At 42.4% G+C, this 23,556-nt stretch overlaps 2 protein-coding genes across 2 annotated transcripts; one reads left to right on the plus strand and one right to left on the minus strand.

Annotated features, from left to right (window-relative positions):
- The first annotated feature begins 270 nt into the window (after positions 1–270).
- On the plus strand, positions 271–19,642 carry LOC110530133 (ras-related protein Rab-3A). The gene is made up of 5 exons (XM_021612974.2): positions 271–423; positions 10,558–10,782; positions 15,294–15,412; positions 16,852–16,976; positions 17,249–19,642. The coding sequence occupies exons 2-5, from the start codon at positions 10,558–10,560 to the stop codon at positions 17,437–17,439; spliced, it is 660 nt and encodes a 219-aa protein (XP_021468649.1). The 5' UTR covers positions 271–423; the 3' UTR covers positions 17,440–19,642.
- On the minus strand, positions 18,490–21,831 carry LOC110530134 (transcription factor jun-D). The gene has a single exon (XM_021612975.2). It carries the CDS (start codon positions 21,505–21,507, stop codon positions 20,602–20,604), a length of 906 nt encoding a protein of 301 aa, XP_021468650.1. The 5' UTR covers positions 21,508–21,831; the 3' UTR covers positions 18,490–20,601.
- Positions 21,832–23,556: the final 1,725 nt, after the last annotated feature.

The raw sequence follows: 23,556 nt of genomic DNA on the forward strand, positions 1-23,556 counted from the left end.
CACTAGTTACCACAGCCACAACGTCATAAACCCCGCCTATTTTTTAAACGTATCTTCTTAAAATTTTATTTTAAACCTAACCCTAACCTTAACCACACCGCTAAGATGACCCTAACCTTAAATTAAGACCTTAAAGCAACCCACAATGTTTTTACATTTCTACTACGTAGCTGGACTTGACTTTGTGGCTGTGATAACTACTGTAAAGCGGTAGAAAGACGCTCCATCTTAACTCCTCCACCACATTTACTGGATTGGTTGAATAGTGCCTCAGGTTGCTCAGCAAGCATAACAGTATTGATTGGTCCTCCAGTCTGCCAGTCATTGTCTAGCTCTACTATCACGCAAGTGACGCCCTAGTTTCTGCAGGTGCAACACTGGGTACTACTGCAACGGAGCTACAGATAAAACAGACAATTCACGGTAAGCCGCAACCTGTATCGTCTGGCGAGGCATTTAAACAAATAACAGTAGCACCAAAAAGTGTTTGAATATTTTGGCAGATGTAAATCAAATAATGGAGAGGGCAAATGTAGTCGCAAAATAAGGAAGAGTAACCTTCATTTGACATATAGACAAGGATGCTTCGCTAGCATCAATAATAGACTAGTATGCTAGCTAAGCCTAATTGCAGGGAGACATGTATTTTCTGGTGAACTAATGTTTATGCTGTCAATGCGGCTCTTTAAAACGAAGAATAGCGACATTTTGTCATTAAAGCAACAGTCCTTTTGATTGACCGTGAGCAGCTATTATTGGGTAGAAGTGTTATTTTTTTTTCTTCTGATTGAGTTGTGCGCGAGACCCTGTACCCTTTATCCAGTTTGTGGACCTAGCTAGGAAACAGTGGTGACCCAAAGGGATGGTCTTAGCCTAATTGATCTCCCTGTGACCAAGACGGCTAACCCATGCAAATGCAATTAGCTACCAACATACGTTGACTATAGCAAATGTCAAGTTAAACCGCCTGATGTAACTGCATGTCCATTCAATGTTAGACATGCGCTAAAATCTATTCTCAAGACACCCAGCCATAGCTTGTTAGCCAGTTTAGCCAATGATTGCCTAAGCCGCAACGTTTCCGCCTTGCTGATCTTGGTCGGGTGCGTTGGCAAAGACAGGAGTGCCATAGACGATTTTAGTGTCTGAAATGTCCAAGCAATGTAAGCAGTAACTATATACGTTCATCTATAACATGTTTTTTAATTGAATATTGAATTGCTAAACTGTGAATAATAAAAAGATTATCGCAGTATCGTTTATTTCTGGTTAAACGTTATAAGCGCACTATAATATACAGGGGCAGACTATAGCACCCCAGGGCACGACATGGGACGCTCACTTTACTGTTTTCCCCTATGTTGTCGAAGAAGGGGGGGGGGGGGAATTGAATAATATGCAATACACGTTCCTTTAGGAATACCCTACATTTGGGAAGAGATGCTAAGGAAATGTCCACCTCCCCAAGATGGGGTTATGGACATGTTATTTGGGGGGGGGGGGGGTAAATCTGTTTTGATCCTGTGCTTTAGTGGAAAGATGTATTTTGAAAGTAGGTTAGCTGATTAAACTCAACTCCACGATTTACAATGGGGTTGAGTGGCGACTAGTGTGGGCGGGCTGCAGCGCTGACATCACACAATTGTTTTTAATCAAAAACGACTGATTACAGCACCCAAAGAATGGCCTGCAATTACAGGGAATTTGGAAAGTATTCAGACCCCTTGATTTTTTCCCCCCCACACATTTATTCTAAAATGGATTCAATTGTTTCTCTCAATCCACACACACTGCCCCATAATGACAAACTGTTTTTTTGACATGTTTGAAAAATAACAATTAAATATCAAATGTACATAAGTATTCAGACCCTTTACTCAGTGCTTTGTTGAAGCACCTTAGGCTGCGTTTACAGCCTTGAGTCTACTTATGTATAACGCTACAAGCTTGGTACACCTGTATATGGGGAGATAATCTCATTCTCTATAGATCTTCTCAAGCTCTGTCAGGTTGGATGGGGAGCGTTGCTGGACAGCTATTTTCAGGCCTTTCCAGAGATGTTCAATCGGGTTCAAGTCCGGGCCACTCAAGGCCATTCAGAGACTTGTCCTGAAGCCACTCCTGCATTATCTTGGCTGTGTGCTTAGGGTCGTTGTCCTTGTTGGAAGGTGAACCTTCGCCCAGTCTGAGGTCCTGAGTGCTCTGGAGCAGGTTTTCATCAAGGATTTCTTTACTTTACTCCGCTCATCTTTCCTTCAATCCTGACTAGTCTCCCAGGCCCTGCAGCTGAAAAACATCCCCACAGCATGATGCTGACACCACCATGCTTCACTGTAGGGATATTGCCAGGTTTCCTCCAGATGTGACGCTTGGCATTCAGGCCAAAGAGGTATTGGTTTCATCAGACCAGAGAATCTTGTTTCTCATGGTCTGAGAGGTGCCTTTTGGCAAACTCCAAGCGAGCTGTCGTGCCTTTTACTGAGGAGTGGCTTCTGTCTGGCCACTCTACCATAAAGGCCTGATTGGTGGAGTGCTGCAGAGATAGAACAACTATCTCCACATAGCAACTCTGGAGCTCTGTCAGTGACCTTTGGGGTTCTTGGTCACCTCCCTGACCAAGGCCCTTCTCCCCCAATTGCTCAGTTTGGCCAGATCTAGGAAGAGTCTTAGGGGTTCCAAGCTTCTTCCATTTAAGAACATGGAGGCCACAGTGTTCTTGGGAACTTAAATGCTGCATAATATTTTTGGTAACCTTCCCCAAATATATGTGCTTCGACACAATCCTGTCTCGGAGCTCTACGGACAATTCCTTCGACCACATTGGTTTTTGCACTGACATGCACTGTCAACTGTGGGACCTTATATAGACAGGTGTATGCCATTCCAAATCACGTCCAATCAATTTAGTTTACCACAGGTGGACTCCAATCAAGTTGTAGAAACAACTCAGGGATGATCAATTGAAACAGGATGCACCTGAACTCAATTTCAAGTAGTGATGCACCGATATGACATTTTTGGCCAATATCGAAATCCAATATTTTCCTTGCCATTAAACCCGATAACCGGGTTAAATAGTTAACACAAACACACGCACATACACGGATGCAGCGGTCTAAGGCACTGCTTCTCAGTGCAAGAGGCGTCACTACAGTCCCTGGTTAGAATCCAGGCTGTATCACATCCGGCTGTCATTGGGAGTCCCATAGGGCGGCACACAATTGGCCCAGCGTCGTCCGGGCCGTCATTGTAAATAAGAATTTGTTCTTAACTGACTTGCCTAGTTAAATAAAGGTTACACACACCACACTGACCAAATTGTTATTTTGTTGGCATTTACGTATGTTCCCATTTACCAGTAAAACATAATCAAAACATATTTATTTTACTTACTTGCTGTACTGTTTTGTTGTTCAGGATTTCATGGGTCTTTGCGTGTCAAGAGTCAGGGTCAGGGTATATGCAACAGTTTGGGCCGCCTGGCTCATTGCGAACTAATTTGCCAGAATCTTACGTAATTATGACATAACATTGAAGGTTGTGCAATGTAACAGCAATATTTAGACTTAGGGATGCCAGCCATTAGATAAAATACTGAACGGTAACGTATTTCACTGAAAGAATAAACGTTTTGTTTTCGAAATGATAGTTTCCCAATTCGACCATATTAATGACCTATTTCTGTGTGTTATTATGTTATAATTAAGTCTATGATTTGATAGAGCAGTCTGACTGAGCGATGGTAGGCACCAGCAGGCTCGTAAGCATTCATTCAAACAGCACTTTTGTGCGTTTTGCCAGCAGCTCTTCGCAAGCACAGCACTGTTTATGACTTCAAACCTATCAGCCTAATGGCTGGTGTAACCAATGTGAAATGGCTAGCTAGTTAGCGGGTTGCGCGCTAATAGCGTTTCAAACGTCACTCGCTCTGAGACTTGGAGTAGTTGTTCCCCTTGCTCTGCAAGGGCCGCGGCTTTTGTGGAGCGATGGGTAACGCTGCTTCGAGGGTGGCTGTTGTCGATGTATTCCTGTTTCGAGCCCAGGTAGGGGCGAGGAGAGGGATGGAAGCTATACTGTTACACTGGCAATACTAAAGTGCCTATAAGAACATCCAATAGTCAAAGCTTAATGAAATACAAATGATAGAGAGAAATAGTCCTATTATTCCTATAATAACTACAACCTAAGACTTCTTACCTGGGAATATTGAAGACTCATGTTAAAAGGAACCACCAGCTTTCATATGTTCTCATGTTCTGAGCAAGGAACTTAAACGTTAGCTTTCTTACATGGCACATATTGCACTTTTACTTTCTTCTCCAACACTTTGTTTTTACATTATTTAAACCAACTTGAACATGTTTCATTATTTATTTGAGGCTAAATTGATTTTATTGATGTATTATATTAAGTTAAAATAAGTGTTAATTCAGTGTTGTTGTAATTGTCATTATTACAAATAGATTTTTAAAAATCGTCCGATTTAATCGGTATCGGCTTTTTTTGGCCCTCCAATAATCGGCATCGGTATCAGCGCTGAAAAATCATAATTGGTCAACCTCTAGTCAGGAGACACTGTGGCTCCATCCGACTATACCCCCGGACAAGGCCAAACAGGCAGGATATAACCCCACCCACTTTGCCAAAGCACAGCCCCCAAACCACTAGAGGGAAATCTTCAACCACCAACTTACTACCCTGAACAAAGGCAGAGTATAGCCCACGAAGATCTCCCCCACGGCACGAAACCGAGGGGTGCGCCAACCCGGACAGGAAGATCACGTCACAGACTCAACCCACTCAAGTGACGCACCCCTCCCATGGATGGCATGGACGAGCACCAGTAAGCCAGTGAATCAGCCCCCATAATAGGGTTAGAGGCAGAGAATCCCAGTGGAGAGAGGGGAACCGGCCAGGCAAAGACAGCAAGGGTGGTTCGTCGCTCCAGTACTTTTCCGTTCACCTTCACACCCATTGGCCAGACTACACTCAATCATAGGACCAACTGAAGAGATGAGTCTTCAATAAAGACTTAAAGGTTGAGACCGAGTCTGCGCCTCACATGGATAGGCAGACCATTCCATAAAAATATAGCTCTATAGGAGAAAGCCCGTGCCTCCAGCTGTTTGCTTAGATGTTCTCGGGACAGTACGGAGGCCTGCGTCTTGTGACCGTAGTGTACGTGTAAGTATGTATGGCAGGACCATAGATAGATAGGAGCAAGCCCATGTAATGCTTTGTAAGTTAGCAGTAAAACCCAGCCCTAGTCTTACCAGGAAGCCAGTGTAGAGACTAGCATTGGAGTAATGTGATCAGAAGATAGCCCTATTTGGTAAAAGACCAAGTCCATCATATGGCCAGAACAGCTCATATAAGCAAAGAGAAACGACAGTCCATCAGTACTTTAAGACATGAAGGTCAGTCAATATGGAAAATGTATATCTTTATATCTTTAGAGTTTAAGTCGGGAGATAGTAACTTGTTAAACAACTTTTCCCGTGGCGCCCCAAATTCCATATGAGTTGATTGTTACATGAATTTAATCGAGTAACATTTAAACATAGTTAGTTGATAAAATAAGTAAGTCATCAGATTAACTCTTAGTGCTGAAACCCTGCCAAATTCAAAATACAAAATTGTAATATTAAACATTCATGAAAATACAAGTGTCCTACATCATTTAAAAGCTTAACATCTTGTTACTCCAGCCGCTTTGTCAGATTTCAAAAAGGCTTTACGGCGAAAGTATACCATGCGATTATCTGAGGACAGCGCCCCGCGTACAAAAGCATAACAAACATTTTCCAAACAAGCAGAGGCGTCACACAAATCAGAAATAGCGATAAAATAAATCACTTACCTTTGAAGATCTGCCTCTGTCCCAAGGATCCCAGCTACACATCAAATGATAGTGTTGTTCTATAAAGTCCTTCTTTATGTCCCAAAAAAGTCAGTTTAGTTGGCGCTTGATTCAGTAATCCACCTCTTTCCCTCGTTCAAAATGCATACAAAGGAATCCCAAAAGTTACCAATGAACCAACAATGTCCAAACAAGTCAAACAACGTTTCTAATCAATCCTCCGGTATCCTAATATGTAAATAAACGATCAAATTTAAGATGGGGAATAGTATGTTCATTACCGGAGATAAATAACAAAGTGCGCACCCTCATCCACGCGCGCCACAATACTGCAGTCAAAATGGGAGCCACCTAGAAAAACTACAAATTCTAGCTCATTTTTCAAAAACCAAGCCTGAAACTCTTTCTAAAGACTTGACATCTAGTGGAAGCCCTAGGCTCCATCAATTCCATTTATTTTCCCAATAATAACGATTAGAATGGGCAGACACCTAAAAAAATAAAAATAAAATCTGGATGGATTCTCCTCAGGGCTTCGCCTGCCATATCAGTTCTGTTATACTCACATACATTATTTTAACAGTTTTAGAAACTTCAGTGTTTTCTATCCAATGCTACCAATTTTATATGCATATCCTAGCTTCTGGGCCTGAGTAATAGGCAGTTTACTTTGGGCACGTCAGTCATCTGAATTTCCAAGTACTTCCCCCGGCCCTCAAGAAGTTAATGAAAGTCACGTCACGACAATGCGTAGGCACAAATCTGTGCGGAAACCATGCGTGGGATCACAAACTTGAGTACCACCACCACAGTTTTTCCACAGCTAGAGTTCCTGCACCTCTTATGCCTCGATCACACCGACAGCGTCATTGAGCAAAATAGTACGAGGCATCATCTGGATATGTGTGCAACCAAAGTTTAACATTTACCTTCTGCTACCATTTCTGTCAAACCGTCTACGAATACAGTTTGACACACGTTCGATAAATCAAACGTATGCACCACACAGAACGCACTGCAACTGCCTCTGCGATGCTGCAAGGAAAGCTCAGCGTTCCATTGGAAATGAATGTACTTCTGGTGTACCAAAATGAAATAACGCTAACGGTGTGATCGAGGCGTTTTTATAGAGTATTAGCGCAAAAGTATTGCAGAGTTCTTGCACCTAAAGGTAAACAGTACCGGCACTTAAAATGAGTAGCGGCACCTATTTCAGTCCAAGTCGAGCCCTGATAGCATTCCACAAAAATATATTGCTTTAGGTTATTTTAAGACCTCGTTCTCTTTAGTTGATTTAAATACATTTTTGACGGTTTTTCTCTGTGTAACTTCCCAAGTCAATAATTTAGTAAAAGGCTTTATGGCTCATTGAACATAGTCAACATCAATCATTATGATCTAATGTACTGCAGTTTTGACATAGTTATCTGTCCCTTTCCCAGCAGTAAACTTCTCATTCTATTGGCCACTGCTGTTGAAATATTTCAAAACTAGTTTGATGCCAAAACATGTGGACTTTTATTAAAACTCTACTTTTTTATTAAACTATTTTTCATAAAGTGGAATACTGGTGACATGAGTGATAATAATTTGGTAGGTCAGTCTACTTAACTGCACTAATATAAATGAGTCATCCCGCAGTGTTTGTCATTATACCCTGATGAAGACCGCTTATCTGTTAACGTTGGACATAAATATTTTTGCATCTGACCTCCTAGAGTGTGCGGCTCTCCTTTTATTTATTTTTTATGTGTTCCACTCCGCTAGCCAGCCTAAAGAGGTGTGCGTTTCTTTAGCCTCTAGATCAGTCTACTTAACTGCACATTTCCTCCATGGATTTCTGTCATTTTGAATGAAGACATTAATACTTTTGTGTCATCCATCCTCATCTACAGTGTGCAAATTAAAGGGCCCAGGGGGCTCAGTTGGTTCATGTTCTTTCAATCGCATTCATCGCTCTACTCCCACTGTCTTTCGCTAGCGAACTTACATCATTGTATTGACTGGGTCCAGCCAGCTAGTGAACTTGCAACATTGTTTCAACTGGGCCCTTCAGTTGTATTTGCCTCCTGTATTTCAGACCCTTTTCAGGTCTCCCAGCTTTCCTTTTGACAAAGAAGGTCAATTTGTCAGCAAGACGCATCAATTAACTCGGGCTACAAGAGTGTAGGCCTAATGACAGTCGCTGAATGTCATTACAGTTTTTGGTGTTTTGTAACCGATGTCTCTCTCCATTCCTCAAATGGCAGGTATAGTGGCGATTCCCTATGAAAAGCCACTGGCAGAGGAGAGAGCCGTCAATCACGCTTCCACAAGAAACCGCTTTCCAAGCGTTACTCTTTTAAAGTTTTAATGTCACATGCACAAGTACAGTGAAATGCCTGTCTTGCGAGATCTAAACCCAACAACAATGCAGTAATATAAAATAAGAACACGGGAATTAAGTAAGCTATATACAGGGTCAGTTCCAATACCATATTTACAACGTGCGGGGATACTGGAGTGAGAGCGGTAGATATGTATAGGAGTAAGGTGACTAGGCATCAGGATATGATAAACAGAGTAGCTGCAGCGTGTGTGCATTAAGCTTGGGCGGTATGTCGTTTACTGAGTTATTTGGAAATAGCCATGGGATGATTTTTCACTACCTTCAATACCATTTGAAACTCTTTCTTTAAAGTATTTCAATAAATTGTAATATTTGTAGCTACTTTTTAAAGTAATAAATACCGGCAGTCAACTTGTGCAATACGTTTGGAGATAAAGCAGATCGCTTTTTTTCCCTCTGTCACATTATTTCACATTAGGAAGCTTACCGTAGTTCCCCAGAACAGTTGAGACAGTCGTGTTTGTTTGTAATTGGCACAACGGGAGAAAGCAGGCGCAGGTCCAGCTGTGTATAGACTGGGGTCGTGTTTTGTAATGCAAGTAAAGGGTTCTTTTTTTTCTTCAATATAGTAATCAGGGACGTGCAACTATAGTATTCCTTCACAGAAAATACATTAGTGCAACACATTCATGAGAAAATAGCTTAATTGTCATCAGATGACAAGAGAAGTGCAACACTATTTGGCTAGCAGCCACACAAGTGGGCTAAATGAGCTGGTCTTTTTTGAAAAAACTATGCATGGCCATCAGATTTCTAATGTTTATTATAAAAATAATGTAGCCAGCTACATTTCCTAAGGTTTTGCTTAAACATAATCTTGCATTTAAAAATTGCATTTTTACCGGAGAAAAGTAGCTACACATCAGTCAGAGCGCTGTCTGCTGATAGAAAGCCCGTAAGAGGAATTCTCAGTGGAGAAGTGCAGCTGAAGCACTAAATGTGTCTTGATGTCGAGCAGAAATGACAATAAGAAGCTTTTCAGATCTGCATTTACAAAACGCAGAAAGATACAACGCATAAGAAATATATTATTTTCCTGTAAGACAAATGCAGAATTCTGCATTAACCCAACCCCTAAATTTGACTTGCTAGTTAATCAAAGTAAGTGGCTGAATTAAGGTGACTGGGCATCATATTGCTCTCTGCCATGTTTGAGATGTCTAAAGCCCTTTTGGATGAGTTAGTGGCAGCTGTACAAATATCTAGATTTCCTAGTTTTTTTTTCTCCTCTCACTTCTCGGCTGTTTTCTCTCTTCTCTTCTTAGAGCAGAGCAGGCCTGTTGCCCTAGCGACTTAAGATTTACACACAGACACCACGTGTACACATGCTACTTCAGAGCCGGTACTGTTCTTCCTTCAGACGATCATGCGTCAACTTTGTTCATTTGCACAGTTTCTCTCATTCACATTTGCTTATCCAAACTCACCAAAAATGACATTCGGTAGCTCCTAACTATATATGTATGACTTTATGAGCTGGATTACCTGTCTTTGCAATTAGTTTATTTTTGTTTGCGCTCGTTAGCATATTTAGCTAGCAGCCTCCATGGAAATCCCCTATTGTGCTTTTTTTGTTAACATTCTGGTAATAGATGCATTTTTTTGGCGCCCCCTTGTGTACTAAACCAGTAATACCGTATATTCCGGTATGATGATATGAAAATCTGGATACCGCCCAACCCGTGTGTGTGTGTGTGTGTGTTGGCGTGTCAGTGTGCATAGACAGTGCAAAAATAAAATACAAGGGGCAACTCTGATAGTCCGTGTAGCCATTTTGTTACCTATTTAGCAGTCTTATGGCTTGGGGATAGAAGCTGTTCAGGAGCCTGTTGGTGTCAGACTTGATGCACGTTCGGAAGCCGATAGAACAGTCTATGGCTTAGGTGGCTGGAGTCTTTAACCATTTTCCGGGCCTTAAGGTGAAGTCACCTTTTATATTAGGCATATAAAATATAAATAGCTCCAATACACATATTCCCATACAAAAGGTGCAGAGAGATGCAGTCTATAAGCTTCATGGCTCCTACAGCGGGCTCAAAATGCACTGTTTGAAAACTAATTATTTTGTAGTGGACCAACGTGCACAGGTCTACTAAGTGATTTGTTTGACAATCGGAAGAGAACCTCTAGGCAGGTTGTGTTCATGCCACATTAATAGGTAATGCATATTTACCATTAAAATGCATGTCTTTACTATTAGTCCCGTATAAAAAAAATATATAATAATCACAAACTGAAAGTCCTGGGAAAGAAATTTAGACCCCGAATGTCCCGGTGTGATTTGCGCTCTGCTTTTCTCCCTTCAAAGATGGCCTCAGCAACAGCCACCTATGGACAGAAGGAGTCCTCCGACCAGAACTTCGACTACATGTTCAAGATCCTGATCATTGGCAACAGCAGTGTGGGTAAAACCTCCTTCCTGTTTCGCTATGCTGATGACTCCTTCACGCCGGCTTTCGTCAGCACGGTGGGCATCGACTTCAAGGTGAAGACCATCTACAGGAACGACAAAAGGATAAAGCTGCAGATCTGGGTGAGACACTGACCTTAACTGATTCTGTCATCCCTCTGTTAACCACAAATGAGGTCATGTTTGTTATTAGGGGTCTTCTGGCTTTAAAGGTCCAATGCAACTGTTTTTATCTCAATATCAAATACTTTCTGGGTAACAATGAAGTACTTTACTGTGATTGTTTTCAATTAAAGTGGTTTAAAAAAAAGAAACAAACACAGCTTCTTAGCAAAGAGCAATTTCTCAAGCAAGAATTTTGCTTGAAGTGTCTAAGAGTGAGGAGAGAAACTGAAAACGACCTGTTATTGGCAGAGCGGTTTGGAACCGTGATGTCACAAGGCAGGCCAAAACTCCATCCCACCAACACAGGCTGACATTTCAGGCAGTCTTTTGAAACCGCTCTTACACTAAAAGAGCAGTATCATACTTTTCACAATTTCACATTATTTCTAACTTCATAGTGTATATATATATTAGTTTGGACACACTTACTCATGCAAGGGTTTTTCTTTATTTGTATATAATAATAATAGTAAAGACATCAAAACTATGAAATAACACATGTATTAATCAAAAAAGTGTTAAACAAATTTAAATATATTTTAGATTCCTCAAAGTAGCCAATCAATCAAATGTATTTATAAAGCCCTTCTCACATCAGTTGATGTCACAAAGTGCTGTACAGAAACCCAGCCTAAAACCCCAAACAGCAAGCAATACAGGTGTAGAAGCACGGCGGCTAGGAAAAACTCCCTAGTAAGACCGGAACCAAGGAAGAAACCTAGAGAGGAACCAGGCTATGAGGGGTGGCCAGTCCTCTTCTGGCTGTGCCGGGTGGAGATTATAACAGAAGGGGTTGGGAGACACTGTGGTCCCGTCCGACGATACTCCCGAACAGGGACAAACAGCCACCCTTTGCCTTGATGACAACTTTGCCCACTCTTGGCATTCTCTCAATCAGCTTCACCTGGAAGGCTTTTCCAACAGTCTTGAAGGAGTTCCCACATATGCTGAACACTTGTTGGCTGCTTTTCCTTGACTCTGTGGTCCAACTCATCCAAAACCATCTCAATTGCGTTGAGGTCAGGTGATTGTGGAGGCCAGGTCATCTGATGCAGTACTCCATCACTCTCCTTCTTGGTCAAATAGCCCTTACACAGCCTGGAGGTGTGTTGGGTCATTGTCCTGTTGAAAAACTAATGATAGTCCCACTAAGAGCAAACCAGATGGGATGGCATATCACTGCAGAATGTGTGGTAGCCATGCAGGTTAAATGTGCCTTGAATTCTAAATAAATCACAGACTGTCACCAGCAAATCACCCCTACACCATCACACCACCTCCATGCTTCACGGTGGGAACCACACATGCGGAGATCATCCGTTCACCTACTCTGTGTCTCACAAAGACACTGGGGTTGGGACCAAAAATCTCAAATTTAAGCTCATCAGACCAAAGGACAGATTTCCACCTGTCTAATGTCCATTGCTTGTGTTTCTTGGCCAAAGCTGGTCTTTTCTTCTTATTGGTGTCCTTTAGTAGTGGTTTCTTTGCAGCAATTCGACCACGAAGGCCTGATTCACGCAGCCTCTGAACGGTTAATGTTGAGATGTGTCTGTTACTTAAACTCTGAAGCATTTATTTGGGATGCAATTTCTGAGGCTTGTAACTCGAATGAACTTATCCTCTGCAGCAGAGGTAACTCTGGGTCTTCCTTTCCTGTGGCTGTCCTCATGAGAGCCAGCTTCATCATAGTGCTTGATGGTTTTTGCGAATACCCTTGAAGAAACTTTCAAAGTTCTTGAAATGTTCCATATTGACTGACCTTCGTGTCTTAAAATAATGATGGATGATCGCTTCTCTTTGCTTATTTGAGCTGTTCTTGCCATAATATGGGCTTGGTCTGTTACTAAATAGGGCTATTTTCTGTAAACCACCACTACCTTGTCACAACACAACTGATTGGCTCAAACGCATTAAGAAGGAAAGATATTCCACTATTTCTCTTTTAACAAGGCACACCTGTTAATTGAAATGCATTCCAGGTGACTACCTCATGAAGCTGGTTGAGGGAATGCCAAGAGTGTGCAAAGCTGTCATCAAGGCAAAGGGTGACTACTTTGAAGAATATAAAATATAAAATATATTTTCATTTGTTTTACTTTTTTGGTTACTATATGATTCCATACATGTTTTTTCATGGTTTTGATGTCTTCACTATTATTCTACAGTGTAGAAAATAGTAAAAATAAAGGACCCTTGAATGAGTAGGTGTGTCCAAACTTTTGACTGGTGCTGTATATAACACAGAACAATCTGGGTTTTGACTGCACTGGGGATTGCTCCCCCAAATGACAAATGTATCTCATCTTATGGATACATAGTCGCCTGGTTTAGGTGAAAAACTAACATTGACAGATTTAACCACAGTGGTAAGTAATCGCCAACCCTGGCCTTGGAGAGCAAATGTACAGGCTTTTGTTTCAACCAAGCACTAACACACCCGATCCAAAGAATAACTGCTCGACAAGAGCGTGATTAATTGACTCGGGTGTGTTAGTGTTGGACTGGAACAAAAGCTTGCATAACCTGTATGTAGCACACCAGGACCAGGGTTGGTGACTACTGTTTTACCTTATTTTCATATGAATGAGCTCAAAGGTCTTGGCATGCAGGCTAGTTCTCCAAGTTTGATACCAATAGGCTATACAGTAATGGGGGAAAGATGGGAAATATCGCATGACAATAGGCTAGACTCATACTATAATAGTAATATATGCCATTTAGCAGATGCTATTCCATACGAAAGTTTGGCTTTTTAGGGGGAGAGTTTGTTTAGGATTTTGGCAGACCTCTATGCTTTCATGCACACATCTCCATTAGAGGCCTATGACAGCGGTGCCTGGAGAGGGAAGGGGGCGGAGAGGAGCAGTATCCGCAGTATCGGTACACTGGCAGGAGGTTTGTGTCTCTAGTGCCAGTCTCTCTCTCTCTCTTTCTCTCTGTCTGTGGCTCCTGTGAGAATATGTTTAGTTCTGAAGAAGATTGGTTGTGACACCACGTGCGTCATGGTGGGTCGTCTGCATCCACCCCCTTCAGCAGAGTAGACCTCGCTGTCGAACAACATACAGTACCAGTCAAAAGTTTGGGGACACCTACTCATTCCAGGGTTTTTGTTTATTTTTACATTGTAGAATAATAGTGAAGACATAAGGAATCATGTAGTAACCAAAAAAGTGTTAAACAAATCTAAATATATTTTATATGTGAGATTCTTCAAAGTAGCCACCCTTTGCCTTGATGACAGCTTTGCACACTCTTGGCATTCTCTCAACCAGCTACATGAGGTAGTCACCTGGAATGCATTTCAATTAACAGGTGTGCCATATTTAAAAGTTCATTTGTGGAATTTCTTTCCTCACTGCGTTTGACTAAATCAGTTGTACTGTGACATGGTAGGGTTGATATACAGAAGATAGCCCTATTTGCTCAAATAAGCAATACACACACTGCTCAGATCTAAGGTGGTGGTAGCTATTCTCATCACAAGACTTTAATAAGGAGGGTACATCCACACCCAATATATAATCTTGATTTATATGATGCTTGACGTGTGGAATAAACCAAGATTAAATGCTGTCAGTGTGGGTTTACTATCTTCATATGATCTTGGGAGCACGACCACGTCCCTGTGTCATAAGATAGCTGAAGACCGAAAAAATGAACAGAGATGCTGATAAATGTGTGTGGTTTCCTAAATCGCCTCGATTAATTTGCCAAAGCGGCTGCCATTGCTGTCTCTCAAGTGTAGAATCATTTATGGGCTAATGACGCCCATCTATCGCACTGCTATCTCACTGCTTGTTTAAATGTGAAATATGCATAAATTGCTCCGCCATTTCCGGGTTGCTAAAATTCAAATAGTTCGCCTAATTTCAGTTTGTGACAAAACAAGCAATGGATAATGTAGAGAATCATTGTACCATCTAAACCGTTGTGAAATATATTTTTAATAAACCAAAAACATTGTTTTCAGCTGTTTGAAGCTGGTGTTCAAAACCGAATGTAAAAGACACAAACTAAACTTAAGCATAGAAATAGAGCACATAGAACCGATCTACCACTTCTTAAACAAGCTTTCAAAGAGAGGGGCAGATTTATAACTCGCATTTCAATGTGAATGTGGTCGGCTCGCCCCAAAAGTTACATATTTCAGGAATAAAACAGTGTTTTACCCTGATATACTGCACTGCGGCATGTGCTGGTTATAAATTGATACTATAACTAAACTTCTGACATCACATAGAATATTCTGATGTTAGTATCTTGTCTTTTTCTTTTTATCCACAACTACATTGTTATATGCAGCTACAATGTTTAAACGTGGATGTGGGGTTCAACTTAATGCGTTCTTCTTATATGCTGTAGTACATTGGGATTTGGAGTGCTTTTTCTGCTGCAGGACTATTTTTGTGCGTGATTATGTGTGTGTAAGATAATGATTCATTGTGTGATATGTGTGTTTCTCCCAGGATACTGCCGGACAGGAGCGCTACAGGACCATCACCACGGCCTACTACAGAGGAGCCATGGGCTTCATCCTCATGTATGACATCACCAACGAGGACTCCTTCAACGCCGTGCAGGACTGGTACGGGACCTGTGTGTGTGTGAAACAACTGTATGCATGTTTGTCTGTCTGTATCGGTATTTACACGATATACAAAAGTATGTGGACAGCCACACCCGTTGCCGACAGGTTAATAAAATGGAGCACACCGCCATGCAATCTCCATAGACAAACATTGGCAGTAGAATGGCCTTACTGAAGAGCTCAGTGACTTTCAATGTGGCACCGTCATAGGATGCCACCTTTCCAACAAGTCAGTTCAACAAATTTCTGCCCTGCTAGAGCTACCCTGGTCAACTATAAGTGCTGTTATTGTGAAGAGGAAAGATCTAGTAGCAACCACGGCTCAGCCACGAAGTGGTAAGCCACACAAGCTCACAGTACAGGACCGCCGAGTGCTGAAGCGGGTAGCGAGTAAAAATCGTCTGTCCTCGGTTGCAACACTCACTGTCGAGTTCCAAACTGGCTCTGGAAGCAACATCGGCACAATAACTGTTCGTCAAGAGCTTCATGAAATGGCTTTCCATGGCCGAGCAGCTGCACACAAGCCTAAGATGGTATTGCGAATAATGTCGCAATACCAAGCGTCAGCTGAAGTGGTGTGAAGCTACCGCCATTGGACTCTGGAGCAGTGGAAAAGTGTTCTCTGGCGTGTTGAATCATGTTTCACCACCTGGCCGTCCGTCGGACGAATCTTGGTTTTACTGATGCCAGGAGAACGCTACCTGCCCCAATGCATAGCGTCAAGTTTGGTGGAGGAGGAATAATGGTCTGGGTCTGTTTTTCATGGTTCGGGCATTGCCCCTTAGTTCCAGTGAAGGGAAATCTTAATGCTGCAGCATACAATGACATTCTAGATGATTCTGTGCATCCAACTTTGTGGAAACAGTTTGGGGAAGGCCTTTTCCGGTTTCAGCATGACAATGCCCCCGTGCACAAAGCAAGGTCCATTCAGAAATGGTTTGTTGATCGGTGTGGAAGAACTTTACTGGCCTGCACAGAGCCCTGACCTCAACCCCATCGAACACCTTTGGGATGATTTGGAACACCGACTGCGAGCCAGGCCTACTCGCCCAACATTCGTGCCCGACCTCACTAATGCTCTTGTGGCTGAATGGAAGCAAGTCCCCCGCAGCAATGTTCCAACATCTAGTGGAAACCCTTTCCAGAAGAGTGGAGGCTGTTATAGCAGCAGAGGGGGGGGGACTAACTCCGTATTAATGCCATGATTTTGGAATGAGTTGTTTGATGAGCAGGTGTCCACACTTTCATTTTTTTGGTCATGTAGTGTATGTTCTGCAAAATGTGAATAATTTGACGACTGGGTGAAACAATTGCAGTACCAGTCAAGCGTCACTTGCTTTGCCCGCTAGGATGAGGGTCATTGCATGGAACTCAATTTTCTTTAGCTGTGATTGGATCCGTAATATAACTACAACAGTTGAATGCGTGTGTGTCAGGTCCACCCAGATCAAGACGTACTCCTGGGACAACGCCCAGGTCCTGCTGGTGGGAAACAAGTGTGACATGGAAGACGAGAGGGTGGTGGCAGCAGACAGGGGCCGGCAGCTCTCTGACCAACTTGGTGAGTTGGAACACTGTACTTAATTACCCAATAATATAGTAATAAATCCTGTGTCCTTTCCCTAGAAAATGAGTCATTGTTTTATGTGCCTACTCTGCTGTTACTGTGTACAGCTGAGTAATTACGTTCTGGTTGCCGGAGTAGTTATTGAGCAACTTCACGCCATAAGTACAAGTTTATGTAAAGTGTTGCTCATTACAACAAATACACATCAAGTTACATTCATACGACTCTTAATTAAATCAGACATCTGTCTTTCCTCTCCTTTGCAGGCTTTGAGTACTTTGAGTGCAGTGCCAAGGACAACATCAACGTCAAGCAGACGTTTGAGCGGCTGGTGGACATCATCTGTGAGAAGATGTCGGAGAGCTTAGACAACGCCGACCCCGCCGTCACAGGGGCCAAACAGGGGCCCCAGCTCACCGAGCAGCCCGAACGCCCCCACCAGGACTGTGCTTGCTAAACACCCACTACACACGTACCACACACACCTGACCCCTCACACACCCCTTCCTACAGCCTCCTCAGCTGGTGGAAGAGGTCTGTGATGGGTTTGTGTTTTAGATGGAAGAGCCTGGCTGAATACTCCGTTATTCCATATTTCAGTCCCCCGTCCATCCATAGGTGTTTAGAGTCCAAAGTTCACATTCTGACTCCCCTTACTGCGGCCTCGAACCTGAAGGGATTTCATGTATTTTTTTTGAAGGGCCACATTGCTGATGATCTGTTTACTGTTGAGAGCTTTGTTGTTTTTTTCGATGTCCTCGATTAGCTGGTTAACAATCAAATCCATTTAAGTGGCGTGAGTGAGGTATGTTCTAAGTCCACATTTTGGATAACAAATGTTTTTACGAGATTTGTTTTTTCAAACATATCTGACCAAAATCCCATGCATATCGGTTATCAGTCATGGTCATTTCCTAATATTCTATCATTGCTGGATGTAAGAAAAAGAGAACTTGATGATGTGGTCCCTGTCCCAGTTTTTTTTTTTTTATTGTTATTTTTTTAACTCATCTTTTTTTTTTTTTTAGCAAACCTAGAAAAGTGTCTAAGTAGAAGAGTATATATAAATGTTCAACTTCGTAATATAATAAATATGCATTTTAGAATTCTAAAATATATAAACAAATGGTGTAAAATTACAATAATTTAAAGGTGTAAAAATATCTGTGCTTTGTGAGAGGTGCATGTTGTATTTTATTTTTTTTTTTTTTACCATGGAACGTCTAAGAGCTGTTGGACACGTCCCGCTGAATCAAACTGGCTTGTTTGTTTCGCTGTTAGGGTCGTGTGAACAACAGTTGAAAATGTAGCTTCTTATTCCTTGTCAGTGTGCATCACTGCTATTCTACAGCACAATCGCCTCTAATTCATGTGTATGACACGAGCACACACACACACAGTCAGGACAACACTGGGCTACTGCACCCATATACTACAACACTGACCAATGTTAACATCACATTCCAATCTCTTTCCCATAGTCCGTTTGACTTATTTATTTTTGGGATTTTTTTTTTTTTTTTTTTGCATGTTCAATGTCATGTTTGTGTGATTTTGGTCTGTTTCAGTGTAGAGATAATTGCTTGTTGGTATATACATGAGGATAACGTAGTCAATGAAATGCACTCAGGCACATTAAGGTATTTGGTCAGTTATGTCACGACCATCTATATTTACACACAGTATTATGTCTTATTTTTTTAGATGCGCTCTATCACGGTTGGAAAAAATACTTATCAGTATTGTGTGGGGGGGGGGGGGTTGAATTGGGTTGACATACTCCTGCCCGAAAACACTTACATTCCACTGTATGTTCTCCTGATTATGTACAAGCTGTTTCAAGGAACTGCTTTTACTTCCATTTTCCATGTTTCTAAGCCAACTGAACCTTTTAGGGTGGGTGTAGTACCAGTGTGAATACTGTATTACTCTCAGAGAAATACTGTGTCATTGGCCAGCCTGGTTCTCCAATATTAACTGCCAACAAACCTGCTAAAGGTCATGTCTGTTACAAATACTGTTTGTGTTTAGTCTTAAGGCAGCTTTGCTTTCATGTTTTTTCCAAAGACGTCCCAATTAGACTACCAAGCCAAAAATGACACCCACTAGGACAAGACTTGTTTGACATGTTTTTGGAGCTGCACTGAGTAAAAGGCCTGTAGTACAAGAGAAGCATTTGGTATGTATGCCTACTCCCTGTGGCAGTTTCCAATAAGGGAGAAGTATAATCGGTACTTTTTTATTTAACTTAGCAAGTCAGTTAAGAAAAAATATTATTTACAACGATGGCCTACTGGGGAAAAGTGGGTTAACTGCCTTTTTCAGGGGCAGAACGACAGATTTTTACCTTGTCAGCTCGGGGATTTGATTACTAGCCCAGCTCGGGATTTGGTTACACGCCCAACGCTCTAGCCACTCGGCAACCTGCGCCCCTAATCACTTCCTATTAAACAACTTTAGTTTTCTTTGTTGATTTTGTGTTTTGCTGTAAACTTGCCTCTGACTTAGGTATGTGTCCAATTCAGCTTTCTTAGCTCTCCTCCCTTCCTTCATCTTGTAAATAAGCATTTTTTTGTTGGGTTTTAGTCTTGAATTGTGCTGTAATACTGTAACTCCAGGTTTGCTAAAACCAAGGAATTAATAAACAAAATATAAAAGCAGTATTTGTATAAACTTAGTTAACATTTATTTGAATCTGAGGCAACTCCACATTTTAGCTTTCGATGTCCCTTAGTCCAAAATGATAGAATTATCACCCTCATCGAGCCACTAGGTGGCATAAGTGTAGAGCTCCCAGTACATCAAATGCATTTAGGGATGAAGTTCAGTTCAAGCATTATTTTTTTCCCCTTTTCATTCTGGTGACCTGTATTGTACTAATGTAATACAACAGGATAATAGAGGGGGTGGACATATGCACCTATACTAATGTCTCTGGGAGAGGCCCTAATAATAGTTGGCACAGTGTGTGATAGGGCAGTCAGCCCACAATAAGACTTGACAGATTAAATAATTCAGTGAATTTAATAAACATCTTTGAGAGATAAAATCCCATTAAAAATGGCTACATGGGGCCAACAACAATGAAGGCTACATTCATGGTGACAACACAGAACTGCACAACAGAATCAACAGAATTACTGTACACGAGCTTACAAGACATGCACAATTCATATTTGCAAAATAAGACGTTTTGGTAAATAAAATATAAATTTGTCATTGGTAAGTGCTTGTAAACAAGTAAGGCATATATTACACAGTGGATGACAGGCACTCAATGACATCCTGGTGTTTAGTTACACTCATTGAGATTGTCCAGTTTACATGCAGATAATGCTATCCTTGTAGGTAGGCTATGTATTGAATTTGTCCATTGGAGAGCTGATATGCATGTTGCCCGACAGAGGGCAGCAAAAATGGTCTGTTTGCTACAAAACGGGCTTATAGCCAACATTTTTAAGATAACCATAGTGTTCCAGTTCTAATGGATTTTCAGGTATGAATGTGTATTCTATTATATGAGAAAAGGCAAATAGCCTACTGTGTTTCAGTTAGTCAATATCCTCAGAGGATAACTAACCCCATAATGTTGGTTGCCTCAAAAGGCCTAAACAATCCTCTAGTAAACTTGTACTTGCTTTGGCATAAGCTGACATCCATTACTGACATGGTTCATAACCTTTTGTTTCAACTGGGCCACCTGCTCTCTGAGCACACTGGCTGTGGAGGCCAGTTCAGTGTTCTGAGTCTTCAAGTTTTTGACCTTGTCTTCAAGACGCGATATTCTCTCCAGCTTTCTTTTGCGGCACTTGGACGCCGCTATTCTGTTGCGCAGCTTTTTCCTCTCTGCTTTGATGCGCTCCTGGTTGTCCATGTCAATGGGAGACAACGGCGGGCTGTCTACAAAGCACTGCATGTCGGGGACCGTCTGCGGCTCGTCCTTGAACATCTGTAGTCGTGACAGCGCTGCCGCAGCCGCCTGTTGATGGGCGCTCATCAGATTAGAAGGTGGCGGTGGGAATGGAATGGTATCCGTGGAATAATTCACTGTGGTGCCCAGTGGGCTATTTCCATAGTCGTTCAAAGTCGTGTACACTGGCAGATCTGACGGCAAGCCGACCGGGGCTGCGTTGGAGCCGATTAGGTCCAGTCTCTCCGGAGGTGCGCACGTCCCCTCGCTCAGTTGGTTCTGCTTGTGAAGATCCTCCAGCGCCTTCACGAAGCCTTCCGCGAATTCTTGTTCGTCGCTGGCTGACTTCGGGTAGAGGAACTGAGAGGTTGGGGTCGTCGTAACCATTCCATTCGATTGGATAATCAACCGTTCTAGGTCCGGGGTGGCCAATTTCAAGAGTCCCAAGTCCGAAGAGTTCAGAATTCCGTCTGCGTCCCGGAGATTCTGTTTCAGATTGGAGCTTTGGTCGTCCAGGTTTAGACTCATGTCTTTTTTCATCATGCTGTTGTAGGAATAGAGGCTTGCGATCCCTCGAGTATTCAGCACACTACCAGGGTAGAGGGTTATTTCCATTATAACCCTTCACATGAGGGTCTGTTGAGCTTCACGCATAAACTAAGACGATTCAACAGTTAAACTCTGGCAATAAAACACAGTTCAGGTTAATTTCCTGTATTTTTTCCTCTCTTCAAACTCTGATCGAGTTAATCGACTGTCCCCCTTTAGCCTACCTTTTATGCCTGAGGCTAAAACAATAGTAGTGGCTTAGCTTTTCCTGCTCTTCTCGCCCGCGTCCAGCGCTTTTTCCCAATGGAACGACTGCTATGCACACACCCAACCCTCTGCTTGCTTGCTTCCTAACCCTAAAAATTCCATTATGTCACTTCAGCGCGCTAAGATTGGCCCAAAATGACGTATGCTTCCGGTCTGATTTAAATAATGGGCTGAACCAGTCATTATTACCATGGAGACTTTAGGTAAACTGCAAACAGTGCAGTGCATTGTGGTTTGATGTCATAAAATAGAATACTCGGGGTCGCCAAAAGAGACTGGGCGGGGCATTATTGGAAACTAGGAAGGCGCAAATAAGGTATATTCAGCTCACTCAATTTTAATTTAGACAATGGGGTCGTTTTGAGTGGTAAAGCGAAAGCAACCGACTGTAGATTGAAGTCGACGAGTGAAGTTGGGGGAGGTGCATCTGAGACAGCCGAAAATCGGACACGTGGTTTTCCAAAATCTAGGTTTAGTGCGACACGGCAGTGTTGCCATTGTTTATAATGCCGAAATAAACAACCCCCATATCACACACTCACAAGCTGAAAAAATATGTGTGCATTGTAAACCAATTGTTGAGAGTTCCTCAAATATCACGTTCATTTGAATTACAGTAAAGTTGGTTCCTGTTTCAGTCACGTCTTTGGTCACGTTCGCGTGGGTCAAACAAAAACACCCTAATGATTGGTTGACAAATGAACCTCCAACAATGCAGGCGATTGCTGCAGGATGAAGTTGGAGAAGAGCAACTGCAGAAACTTGCAGTCGACTACAGTCAACTTCAGGAGCTTTAATCACATGATTTTTTTGCAAGTCAGACACTTTTTATCCCCAAAATGCAACACACTGAAAGGCGGTGACCATGACAACTGATCCACTTGAACGCGCCCATTGTTCACACGCCATTTCAAATCAAATTGTATTTGTCACATGCGCCGAATACAACCGGTATAGATAGACCTTACAGTGAAATGCTTACTTACAAGCCCTTAACCAACAATACAGTTTTAAGAAAAATACCTACAAAAAAAGTTACAAATAATTAAAGCGCAGCAGTAAAATAACAATAACAAGGCTATATACATGGGTACTGGTACAGTGTCAAGGTAATTGAGGTAATATATGCATGTAGGTTGAGTTAAAGTGACTATGCATAGATAATAAACGGAGAGCAGCAGTGTAAAAGAGGGGTCTGGGTAGCCCTTTGATTAGCTGCTCAGGAGTCATATGACTTGGGGGGTAGAAGCTGTTAAGAAGCCTTTTGGACCTAGACTTGGCACTCCGGTACCTCTTGCCGTAGTAGAGAGAACAGTCTATGACTAAGGTGGCTGGAGTCTTTGACAATTTCTAGGGCTTTCCTCTGACACCGCCTGGTATAGAGGTCCTGGATGGCAGGAAGCTTGGCCCCAGTGATGTACTGGGCCATACCCAGTACAGATGGAAAGATTGTTGTCCTGGCATCACACGGCCAGGTCTCTGACCTCCCTATAGGCTGTCTCATCGTTATTGGTGATCAGGCTGACCACTATTGTGTCATCGGAAAACGTGATGTTGTTGGAGTTGTGCCTGGCCATACAGTCATGAGTGAACAGGGAGTACAGGAGGGGACTCAGCACGCACCCCTGAGGGACCCCGTGATGAGGATCAGCGTGGCGGATGTGTTGATACCTACCCTTACCACCTGGGGCGGCCCGTGAGGAAGTCCAGGATCCAGTTGTAGGGGGAAGTGTTTAGTCCCAGGGTCCTTAGCTTAGTGATGAGCTTTGAGGGCACTGTGGTGTTGAACGCTGAGCTGTAGTCAATGAATAGCATTCTCACATAGGTGTTTCTTTGGTCCAGGTGGGA

Source organism: Oncorhynchus mykiss, chromosome 8, assembly GCF_013265735.2.
Source record: "Oncorhynchus mykiss isolate Arlee chromosome 8, USDA_OmykA_1.1, whole genome shotgun sequence".
Lineage (NCBI taxonomy): Eukaryota > Metazoa > Chordata > Actinopteri > Salmoniformes > Salmonidae > Oncorhynchus > Oncorhynchus mykiss.

Excerpts from the sequence above, each read along its gene's own strand:
- LOC110530133 (XM_021612974.2), top strand. The coding sequence starts at position 10,558 with ATGGCCTCAGCAACAGCCACCTATGGACAGAAGGAGTCCTCCGACCAG. Across the intron at positions 10,783-15,293 it reads GGATAAAGCTGCAGATCTGG|GATACTGCCGGACAGGAGCG; the intron begins GTGAGACACTGA and ends TGTTTCTCCCAG. Across the intron at positions 16,977-17,248 it reads GCAGCTCTCTGACCAACTTG|GCTTTGAGTACTTTGAGTGC; the intron begins GTGAGTTGGAAC and ends TCTCCTTTGCAG.
- LOC110530134 (XM_021612975.2), bottom strand. The coding sequence starts at position 21,507 with ATGGAAATAACCCTCTACCCTGGTAGTGTGCTGAATACTCGAGGGATC.